This window comes from Neophocaena asiaeorientalis, unplaced genomic scaffold, assembly GCF_003031525.2.
Source record: "Neophocaena asiaeorientalis asiaeorientalis breed wild unplaced genomic scaffold, Neophocaena_asiaeorientalis_V1.1 scaffold155, whole genome shotgun sequence".
In the NCBI taxonomy this organism is placed as follows: Eukaryota; Metazoa; Chordata; class Mammalia; order Artiodactyla; family Phocoenidae; genus Neophocaena; species Neophocaena asiaeorientalis.
Window position 1 is genome coordinate 3,105,155 of NW_020173040.1, and position 12,193 is coordinate 3,117,347.

At 37.8% G+C, this 12,193-nt stretch overlaps 1 protein-coding gene across 7 annotated transcripts in view; it reads left to right on the forward strand.

Annotated features, from left to right (window-relative positions):
* Positions 1-12,193, forward strand: part of TJP1 (tight junction protein 1) — a 114,297-nt gene that overhangs the window by 67,648 nt on the left and 34,456 nt on the right. For all 7 annotated transcript variants that reach the window (XM_024742750.1, XM_024742752.1, XM_024742754.1 and 4 more), the window contains exons 9-10: positions 9,086-9,225; positions 10,146-10,251. In XM_024742750.1, coding sequence (XP_024598518.1) covers positions 9,086-9,225; positions 10,146-10,251 — 246 coding nt within the window. The remainder of the gene's footprint in view (positions 1-9,085; positions 9,226-10,145; positions 10,252-12,193) is intronic.

Below are 12,193 nucleotides of genomic sequence, written 5' to 3' on the forward strand. Positions count from 1 at the left end.
TGTGTAAAACACTAGCCCCACCTTTTTCTCTTTCTAGATTTCTGAGTATTTTCGTATGTTTGTAAGATTGCAGTTATCTGCTGAGAATAGTAACTTTCATTTTGTCAGAAGCAATAGAATATAGTGATTTCTTTGGGCTTTGAAGCAAGTTTTCCTGGGCTTAAGTCCCACCCTGCCATTGGTTACTTGCGCAACCTTGAAACCTCTCTGCACTTCAGTTTTCTCATTTGCTGTAAAAAAAGGCATCATACATTACAAAGTTGTGAAAGTTAAATTAGTTATTAGAACACCTGGCGCAAGTATTGGCTGCTCTCATTAGTATGGTGATTAGTAGTAGTAGTAATAGTATCATCAGTTAGAGTTTCCAAAAGTGCTTTCACATCTGCTCATATTAAACCATTTCTAAGAAGATTTGCTCATTTTGTAGGCAAGTCAGCTTAAGCTGAGTGGTTGTGATAAAGTCCAGGGTTATGTAGTTGACAAGAGATTAGAGCCAGGATTAAAGCTCTTGGCCTTTTGACTTAAGTGTTTGACCTTATGGGTGTAGAGAAAGAAAAAAGTGGAAGGTTACTTAAGGGAGCAGAAATCTATAAAACATTCCATTGTGTTCCATTGTTGTCATGACCTACTTATATTCCTCTGTGTGATGTTCTTTTCTTGGAGAACAAATGTTACATGGTCTGAGTCCTGAGAAGAACACATGAGTGTGTTTCTTCATTATAATTGGATGAGCAGTGCACCCTTACTGTTGTCTTGAACATGGGCTGGCAAACTACAGCCTGTGGGCCAAATCCAGACTGCTGCCTGGTTTTGCAAATAAAGTTTTACTGGAACTCATCCTAATTAAGAAGTTGTGGCAGAGACTGCATGGCCCACAGAGCCATTTACAGAAAAAGTCTGCCAGTCCTTCCCTGGTCTAGGATGTTAAAATAGTTTTGTTTTTAAATTGAAAAATAATCTATGTATAGAGAATTATTACAGTGATTTTGTTATAGCTTGATGCTGTTGCTAAGTTTGTTTTGTATATTTTATTCGGTGTTTTTTCACTGCCCACTCTGGGCCGAGACTCCCTCTCTAGGAGGGAGCTGGCCATACTGAGAGTCCTTGGCTGGTGGCACTGCCTCATGGCGATTGTCAGGGGCTGTCAATGAGAAGACTCTTTCACTGATTTCACTGCAGTCCCTGCATGACTAGAGAGTATTGGATTTGCAGAGTGTGTTCTAAGCCTCTGTTTGGTTATATTGTACTCTCCCTAGTATTTACGGTTAATTTAACAGATCCATTTTATGCGTTTTCTCCCTAGAGGAGCAACATATGTTTACATTTTTGGTTCTGTTCTATAAACTATTTTAATAAAAGTGACGCTCATGCTACTGATTAATCATAAGCAGTCGCATTGTTGAAAAAATTCTATTACAGTAAAAGCTCAGACTAGTTAGGATAAGGTTCAACTGTAGAAAATTGGCATTGTAAAGGTTTGTATTTTGTATTTCTTATACTCAGTCATTCCATAAACTGACAAGGTGCATCTGAGAATAAGCTGTTTAAGATTTTTAGGGAATTGTATATTTTAACAAACAGGAAAAAGTCTGATTTATATTTAGCATATCTACTTCATAAAAATGATTGCTTCTGAAGTACTTGAAAGCAGTCTAGAGATTAAAACTGTAGAAATTTAAAATACTTGTTTCATTGTTTGTTTCTCTTGAGAGAAATGTCTCCACTGAATTCTGAAGTTAGTGGTGTCAGTATTGATACTGCTTATGGTGTAACAAATACATGATGATTAAATTTGTTCTTATGAATGCGTATTTCTAGCCTAAATCCGAGCATTGAGCCAAGTTAAATAATCAAGTTAAATAATGGGATCAAAAATCCTTTAACTATACAGTCCACCTATATCATCAGGGTTGAATGCAGGTTCATGCCTTTGTGCTCTCAGAGTGCCAGGTGAGTCCTCATACACATGCATGTAGGGCATATGGTGTTTCTGCTTAAATACCTTAGAGAAGCCTTGGCTTTTAAATTAAAGATCTAGTTTTTTTATTTACACACCTTATATGTCACCTTCCATAGTTGTTTTCTTTGAGTTTAGAGAGCTGTAAATATTCTTTTGCCCTAGTATATATCGTTTCTGTTAGATATTGTGTAGTTCTGTCTGGAACATACATAGAACTTTGCCAATAGGCTAAAAATTATTGTGGAAACGTCCATATACATAAGCTGAACATTTCTTTTTACTGTTTCAAAATGTAGAGAAGTATAACCTTCTTCTGACTGGTGAATTTCAGGGTTTTTTCCCCGGATCCTTGGTTTTAGTCCTTTGTCTTAGGTAAAAAAGATTTCATTACCTCCAATTTGAAAGATGCTTGATTCAAAACAAGATTTATATGTGATACTGTTGGTAATTAATTTGGTGCAGGTACTATTACATTTTCTTTTTCAGACATGCTGTGGAGCCCTGCATCCTTTTTTCCCCCCGCTTTCACCTCAAAGATAGTCAGGTAGAGAGATTCAGTTTATTAAATCTCAGTGAATTTAATCAACAATTGATGCCTTCTTTCCCATGGCTCCTGTGCCGTGCACACTTGGTGGTGAGTGATCAGCAGTCAGCACAGTGGGTGTTCTTCAGTGAAGGTTGAAAGATTTTTTCTTCACCAGTAATTCTGACATTACCCTGCTCATTTTTCCTTTATGAAGTTTTGTTTTGTTTTTGTTCTTTTCGGTACGTGGGCCTCTCACTGTTGTGGCCTCTCCCGTTGCGGAATACAGGCTCCGGACGCGCAGGCTTAGCGGCCATGGCTCACGGGCCCAGCCGCTCCGCGGCATGTGGGATCTTCCCGGACCGGGGCACGAACCCGTGTCCCCTGCATCGGCAGGTGGACTCTCAACCACTGCACCACCAGGGAAACCCCTATGAAGTATTTTTTGATAATGCACATGTTGTCAGTGTATGATTATAAATTATGCCCTCAACAATCTAGGCAAGATCCCTTGTACCATAGAGCTTATAGCCAAGTGAATAAAACAGATAAATGCGTTTGAAATATGAAACAGTAATTTGCATTAGTGGTAAAGAAAATCAGGGTGATGTGACAGTGCAGGAAGAGGGGGCAGTATTAGAGACATGCTTGGGCAGAAAGAAGGCTTCTCTACGGTCAACTTATCTTGATATGAGTGAGTGAGAAGGAGCCAGCCAAAGGAAGATCATTCCAGAATATGACAGAGATGGAGATACATTCAGCTTGTTGGGAGAACAGCAAGGTGACTGGTGTGGCTGGACCACAAGGGCAACATAGCCAGGGATTTGGAGTTCTTAAATGGTTTTTTTTTTTCCTGTTTTGGAAAATTGGTTAGGGAGAATGTGAAACTTCAGAGTTTATCACTTGAATTGTTACTAAATCTTTTTAAAATAAGATTCTTTGTCTAACCTTTGAAAGTGAGTGGAATATTAAAGACCCATCCTGAACTTCTGTTACTCAGATAAGAGCCAACTGTTACTTTCAATCCTTGGGAATTTTCGGTTACGGGATTAAAACTCCAAACTGAGGCTTTGTTTTCATATGCTCTGTAAGGGGAAGGGCTGAGGGAGGACCGTAGCTGACGCATTTCTCTAGTTACTATAGACCAAGGTCTAGTGGTATTGTGCTCAGTGATTGGTGATGGATTTTAACCCCTAAGAGGAGTTCATGGACCTAATGACAGCAAGGCAAGCTTAAATATTGTACTTTATAGTCACTATTTTTAAAGTAAAAGTGTACATTTTATTTACTCCATCAGCTGAGAACTATTTTCTTGTACAAGTACAATATAAAACATAAAATATTATAAAAACAGACTTCCACTCATGTGTAAAAGTAGTAAGTGTATGAAAAATCTTATTTCTAGTTTAAATAACATGGGACAATTCTTTATTGCCTTTGAGAGAATGTTAATAAAAAGTGAAGAGTATGGTAACACTGGTCTCTTGTTATAAAGTCAGCCAAACATACTGCACAATCAAGGCTTGTTTTACTCTAAATATTAATCTAAGTACGTAATAATCATACCACCAGTGAAGCCCTGATGATGCTGTTGTCCCTTAAGTGAAAGAAGGGTCCTTTTTAGTCTTTGCCCAGTTGTTCCTTACTAAAAATTGATCATTTTTTCAATTATACTTGTTGAACAACAGATCTGTTTTCTAATTCAGATGGACTAGGTTAGTCATTATCATCATAAACGAACATGCAGGATGAGAATATCTGTACAAGCTGATAGGCTTCATGTAAATATGTAGCTAGGTTATTGCCAGAAAGCCATTTGTCAAAGTGAGCAATACAGACACTCATATTTTTTCAAAAACGTACACCACACATATATATATTTTTGAAAATAGATTACAATGTATAAAGAACAAATTTAAATTGTGAGAACTTCGCTTGCAAATGTAGCCAAGTAGATATAAGGTAATTATTCCCCCTGCTTTCTCAGCACACTCCCTGGGCAGCTCTTCACTTCTCTGCCCAAGTACCAGCCCAGAATCTCCACATCTCTCTGCCTTTTTCATCCCTATAATCGTCTGTGTGCCATGCTGTAATTTTTGAATTGCTGTTGAGGAGGAACTGCAGTATGTAAATATCTGTTTCCATATGAAATTTAGAAGATTAGCAATGGCTGCAGTATTCTGAGAAGTCAGACTTGAGTGTGCCTTAGTTTTTCTTTCTCATATGTATTAGGAGCCCTCCATGCCGAACTGTCCCTGCCAGTGGAGAAGAACTTTGGAGTCTGGTTAAGTTACTTTCTAAGTTTCTATCTTTATTGATAATTGGGGCTGAGATAGTCCAGTGGCCTTTAAAGGGTACCTAGTTGCTGTGTTCATCCTAAGCTGTGTAGATCTTGCCTACCTTTATGCAATAAATGAGTTTCTGAAAAGAAATTATAAATTGGCTTATGTAGGATGAGTCATTAGGTAAGAGGAAATTAGCTTTATAAAAGGATTTTTTATTACAGTGAACATTCAGCCTCAGTTTATTTCCTGTATTAAGATTAGTTTTAAATAAGATGTAACCAGTCAGTTGGGGAGGTGTTTGAGAACTAGAAATCAGAAATAAAACTCCTTGAAGAATTGGCAGTCTGGCATATTTCATCAGGGTCCAAAAGACAGAAAGCACAGTTTCTTGTGAACAGAGCAAATTTAATACAAAGAGATTAAATATAACGAGATTGGAGTGACAAGGGATTCGCCAGTAATAAATAAAGAGAACTCTGAAAAATATAAGAATCAGATGTAAGGGGCAGGTCCTTCCCCTGGTGCTGAGATGGATTTGCCAAAGGAAGAAGCTTCCCCACCTGTCCTCACACACCTGAGGCTCACTGCATGGCAGAGAATTCACTGTGGTGTCACTGGATGAACTTGCAGGAAATCTGCCCTCCAAGGGGCTTGGGAAAGCCAATCTTGAGGAGGTGTCTTGTCAGACCGCGCATTGTAAAACCAACCTAGGAAGTGTCCGGGGAAAGCTGCTGGCCACTGAGTGCTTCCGGCCCCTGTGTCCTGCAGGGGCTGCTGAGGGGACGGAGGAGAGCCCCTTCCTCCTGCAGTGTCTCTCCAGGTCCCTCTTCTGACCTCGCTGCCTGCCCTTTGCCTGCACTAAATGGTCCCAAACAGCTGTGACTTTACACCTGAAGTTTTGCACTTAATCTGTCACTCTTTGCTGATCTGGTTGAATGTGTGTTAATCTGCTACTGTACTTACAGAGTTGACTGGATACAACTTAAGGCTCTGTTTACAATGAGCCCATTTATGTGACTGTAAAAAGTCTCTTTCAGAGACTTTGTCTTAACAACTGTTCCGCAGAGCTTTTAACCAGCCCAAAGTCTCTAGATTAATGGATCATTACCGTTAGATTAATATGTACAAGTGAAAAATCTGAAAAACAAAACCTATCTGCTTACCCTCCAGGGGAAAACCAAAAACACCCTTCAGAGGGTCTCAAGGTCCCCTAGAATGCCTGGAGTTTCTTTCTAGGCTACTAGGAGCCAGAGTGTGGTAGATAAACATGAGTCCAACTCAGGACAAAGATGGTTTTTGTATAAAGTTGGCTTGACTCATAATAGCAAAAGTTGTTTTTTACTAAAGCTTAAATATTATATGGGAGCCATTAGGGTAGAACTATGTAAGGAAGGTTTGGGGAAAATGTATTTTCCTTTTTTATGGCTTCACTTTCAATAACTGCCCCTGATTGTAGGCTGATTCTGTGTGTCTAAATTCTATTCTTTGTCTTATAATAGACTTAATGGTCATACATGCTCATAGTAGAACATTTGGAAAAGTTGATTATTTTGTTCTATACTGTTACTCTAGATCTTCATTGCCCAACACCATTGCCACTAGCCACATGTGGCTGTGGAGCCTTTGAAATGTGGTCAGTTTAAATAGAGACGTAAGTGTGAACCTACACACTGGAGTTTGATGACTGAGTACACAAAAAAGGATGTGTAAAATACCTCATTAATCATTTATATTGATTACTTAAATAATATTGTGGGTATACTGAGTTAAAATAAAATGTATTAATTGATTTCACCTCATTTATTTAATATGGATTCTAGAAAATTTTAAATTACATAAATGACTTGCTTCACAATTCCATTAACAGCACGGCTCCAAGTCTACATGTATTGAATAATGCTTCCATCTTTTGGTAGATAATGGAAATACACTAAAAATGAACAATGATTTTTCCAAATATTAATTGTATGAAAAATTTAATAGAATGATGTGCATTCCACCCATCTGCAATGTTAAGTCATAATAATTATATTAAAGAAAGGTGGTATAGAGTATGAAAATTAGCCAACTCTACTAGCGGGAGTTCCGTGTGATGTACGGAGCAAGAGCCCTATTGCACGACAGTCTTGGTTATCACTGGGGAGGACGTTCAGATTAAAATATTATCATTGATTCTTAGTTATCATTAATGTCACTTGGTCACATTCTAAGTTTAGAATTTTTAAGTTACAAGAAACAAGGGAATCAATTGGAAACGTTTGTTTTTTGATCTTTTTTAAGCAAATAGTCTTTAAAGTCTGTTGCAGAGCAACAAAATCTGTAGAACTACTAAAATTATGTAGTTCTTTAATCTCATTCTCTTCAAAATGTTCATACTTTACATCATTTGCATTTTTCAGTGCAAAGAATGCAAGGAGAATTTATTATTTTGTATTCCCCTTTATATTCTGAGGTGCCTAGAGCAGTTTGGGGATAGAGTTTAACTGTATTTATTTATACTTAGACTAATTGTATGTAAGATTTTATTACATAAGCAGTGGCTAAAAATTTTAACCTTTTATGATTTAGAAAGTTCATTCTGGTTTGAGCTAGAAGATATCTTGGCTTTACTTTCTGAAAGACTGTTTTACTTACATGTAGCTCATTTAATACATATAATTTAAAACTGGAATACACCCCCACTGAGTAGTTAAATGAACATGAAAGTAGAAACTCTGAAAAGTGCTTATGTTTTATTTTTTCAAGAGGATAACGGGAAGAAAATTTTTCCTGGTATGAGACTGCTAATAATATGCATTAATAGAATCAAATTCATTGTTTAAAATTAGACTTAATTCCATTTTCAAATAATGAACATTATTTTAAAATATTTAAAAACATTTCAGTCTTTACTTCATAAGTACTATGTAAATATTTTCTTATGAAAACTGAAATAGTGGAGATAAATCTCAGATTTCCCTGGGCTGCTGTTTTGTCTGCTCCCCACTCTGAGAACATCTGTCGCCTCTGTCTGTCTGGGTCTTTCTGCATGTGGCGTCGACATGTGTTTGTGTAGCTGTGGAGAGTTTTCTTTAATACCTTAGTGATGTCACACCACGTATATTCTGCAGTTTGTTCTTCACATTTTATTTTGGGGCTATTTTCATGTCTCCAGATATAACTCTATTTCATTGTAACTTTAATATTTTAATTTTTAATCTTCAATTATGAAAGCATTGTATGCTCGTTAGAACAGGTGAAATAGGCCAAATCTGCCAACTCCACCTCATCCCAGATCTCCTTCTTGAATTAAGCTTTCCTCCGTACTCGTGCAAACATTTTAGCATCATAGAGTTTCTGTGTGTTTTAAAAATAATTTGGAAAGATCAGGCTCTGCACATATTCCTCAGATAGTAGTTTGTTTCACTTAACACAGGTGAGCATCCTTCCAGCTTATTCTTTTGATGAGAAATTTTCCATATTATGGGAAGTCTGTTTCTAGGATTTTTTCTTTTTTTTTTTTTTTTTTTTTTTTTAGCTCACGGGTCTAGTTGCTCCGCGGCATGTGGGATCCTCCCAGTCCAGGGCTCGAACCCGTGTCCGCTGCAGTAGCAGGCAGATTCTCAACCACTGTGCTACCAGGGAAGCCCAAGGCCTTTTTCATTTTTGTCCATGAGTTCACATATTGGCTCTTTTTATTCTAAAATAACTTAAAAGTGTGTTTGCATATGTTCTAAATATCAAATTCTTATTATATGTATTGTTAGATCAATATATAGTCTTAAAATTGAACTCCTGTTACATTTGTTTGGTCAAATTGCTAATGTTCAGTTGTTTGAACTTAAAAAAAATTCATTTTGGTTCAACCTAAGACATATTTTTTCAAATTATTTTCACACCTTTTTAAACTTTTTATGTATTCACTTCATTTTGTGCATTGAATCTTACTTTAAGAGTCCTCTGTTTTTGATAAGATTTTTAAAATATATTTTATGTTTAAGACTTTATCTGAAATTTATACTTATGTCATTGATATGCATAGAGATCTAATTTTTCTAAATTTGTGGACAGTTGTTCTAAACACTGTTTATTAAACAGTGTGTTCTCTTCCAGCAGTTTTGGGCTGTTGCTTCTGTAATAAACTTTGGTACTGTGGATATATTTCTCCATTTTCTGTTTTGTTACATGGATCTATTTATCTGTTTCTGTGGCAGTAGCACTCTAGTTTTAATTACTAAGTTTTTACAATATTTTGTTATCTTTTAGAGCAAGTCCCTTGTCACCCTTTTTTGACATTGTCTTGGCATGCTCATAAGTTTTTATTTTACTGATGTATAGTCTCCGGAGCAGAGAGGAAGAGAGAATTTCTAAACCCGGGGCTGTCTCAACTCCTGTAAAGCATGCAGATGATCACACACCTAAAACAGTGGAAGAAGTTATAGTTGAAAGAAATGAGAAACAAACACCCAGTCTTCCAGGTAAGCCTAGCCTAGAGTGCAGGAAACATTTGCATTCAGACTAAATTGTTTCACAATTTACAGAATTATATTTACAGAAAATATAAAGATGCAATTATTATTACTACTGCTATTGCTGCTACCTACTACCCATGTGTGAATTTTTCTGTACTTCCAGCATTTTCTTTGTAAGTGGGAGGTTGCCATATATCAGTAAACATTCGTGAATGTTTTTCAAATTTTCCAGATAGAAGTTATTTGTGGTTCACAGCTGTTCACAGTGAGTGAGGTTGTTTTCCAGTACTGCTCATTAAGGGAAACATTAGATTGGCTTTAGACACTGTTTAAAGTTCTCTTGTCTATTGAAAGTGTTTTCAGAAACACTTTATGAAGTACACCTTGCTGACCTGTATACAAGACCACACATAAGAATCTGCAAGGTTCTGAGATCCAGTTGCTTGACAGGCGTGGAGGTCCTGGTTCTACTGTCTCTCAGGTCCTTCTCTCAAAACCTGTTTCTGCTCTGATTATTTAGTGGCAGGAATGTGGAAATTTAAAAATAAATTGTATCACAGTGAAGAAAGAAGGCTACTTTGACAGTCTTAACAGAGAAATGTAGGGATTCTCTCTTCTTATATTCTTCTTCCTCTGTTATTCTTCCCTAAAAAGTATATTTTTCAGACTGTAACAGCTGGAGCTATAGAAAGCATAGGTGACCATGTAACGTGCATACATGCTATAAAGATCCCAGAATTTATAACTGTAAAATGTACCCTGATATATGCATATGTAGTATATATATTCCTGATCAGGTTCTCTGAACTTACATTTTTGCTGTATTTTGCAGACTTTTTATAGTTTGGTTATTTCAGTGGTTGCTTGCTTTGTTATTCCATTTTGTAAAGTGATTCCTGCATAATTTAAATTTTCTTTTCTTTTAGAACCAAAGCCTGTGTATGCTCAGGTCGGACAGCCAGACGTGGATTTACCTGTCAGTCCATCTGATGGGATCCTGCCTAATGCAACTCATGAAGATGGGATTCTTCGGTAATGTGGTTTTAAACTTGTGTTGTCTTCTCTGCCCGTTACTAAGGATTATTTAAATTGAGAATTCAATTGCGAACCATATTATATATGCTTTTAAAGACAGTGTATACTATTAAATGCTATGGTTAGTGTTTGTTTTGGTTTTTTAAAATTATTTATGTGATAGAATCAGTTAGAGATTAGAGAACAACAAAGAAACATTTAAGATGTTTACTTCTTTCTCACCACTGTTTTTTTCTCTACCTAGTTTTTAGATTGGGAATTACAAAACTAGAAAATTGTTTTCTATTTAAACATCAGAATTTTCACAGGCATTCTAAAGCCCTAGTATTTTTTAAAAAAATCAGTGTTCCTCCATTTCAGTGCTGTTGACATTTGGGGCCAGATAATTGTTTATTGTGGTGGACTGTCCTTTACATTGTGGATGCTTAGTAGCATCCCTGGCCACTGGCTGCTAGTAGCACACACATACACACCCCAGTTTTGACAACTAAAAATATCTCTAGGCTCTGACAGATGTTCCCTGCAGGCAAAATCACCTCCAGTTGAGAAACCTGTTCTAGATTAGTTAGCAACTCAAAAGTAAGTTTTTGATATTCACAACTTTTATTATTTTATACATTGAGATTGAGATGTAGATTTTATATCCAGATTTCAAACTATCATGATCATCAGATTAGTTTTTGTTGCCTCTCTGGTAAAAGAGACATGACATGAATAATGGAAAATTACCAGAGTTCCTAAAGTAGATTAGATGTAGACCTCTGCTCTCATCTGTTTTCTCTGCTAAAGAAAATTGGGTTATTACCATAAGACCTAGCTTGGTAGAGAGAAATGGCTCCTGAAATAGGTGAAAGTATCACAAGTTTAAAATTATACATTTTGGGGACTTCCCTGATGGAGCAGTGGTTAAGAATCCACCTGCCGGGCTTCCCTGGTGGCGCAGTGGTTGAGAGGCTGCCTGCCGATGCAGGGGACACGGGTTCGTGCCCCGGTCCAGGAAGATCCCACATGCCGCGGAGCGGCTGTGCCCGTGAGCCATGGCCGCTGAGCCTGCGCGTCCGGAGCCTGTTGCTCCGCAACGGGAGAGGCCACAACAGTGAGAGGCCCATGTACCACAAAAACAAAAAGAATCCGCCTGCCAATGCAGGGGACACGGGTTTGAGCCCTGGTCCAGGAAGATCCCACATGCCGGGGAGGAACTAAGCCCGTGCGCCACAACTACTGAGCCCGTGTGCCTAGAGCCCGTGCTCCGCAACAAGAGAAGCCACCGCAGTGAGAGGCCTGCCCACCACAACTAGAGAAAAAGCCCATGGGCAGTAGCATACACCCAGTGCAGCAAAAAAAAAAAAAAAAGAGAATGGCCTGAGAGCTTTCCTAACTCTGTAAGTTTTACGAAAACTTTAATAACTAGATTCCAGAGACCTGTTTCCCTGAGGGAGCACTGAAGGACAGATACCAAAGAGAACTGAGAATGTGGGCAGGATTTGTAGCTTAGCCACGAAAGGTTTAGTTATTCATTCAGATTCAGTGACTGGATTTGAGGCAGAAGGATTTTTGCTGTTGCATGTGGTTGACATAACACAGGGCAGAGTCTAGAGTATTAGGCATGTAGGGCACATGACCCTAAGATGGGGCCTAGAGCTGTCCTTGAACAGTGGTTTTATCAATAAAAAGCCAGGTTTTACTAAAGGATGCAGACTACAATCAGCTATTTTACTTTTTGAGGTGCACTAGATGGGTCAGTGTTAGGAGAGGACTTGAGGGACCTGGGGCCTTAAGGACTTTAAGGAAATGTTTAAAAGAGCTGTCTGTACAGTTGGTTTGGGAGAGGAGTCTGTCAGAAGGCTCTTGATGCAGTTGGAAAAGTAGGATCCATCACAGCTGAGGGACTCACACCCTCCATGGTAAAGCCAGTAAATGGATTTGGGGCACTAAGGGT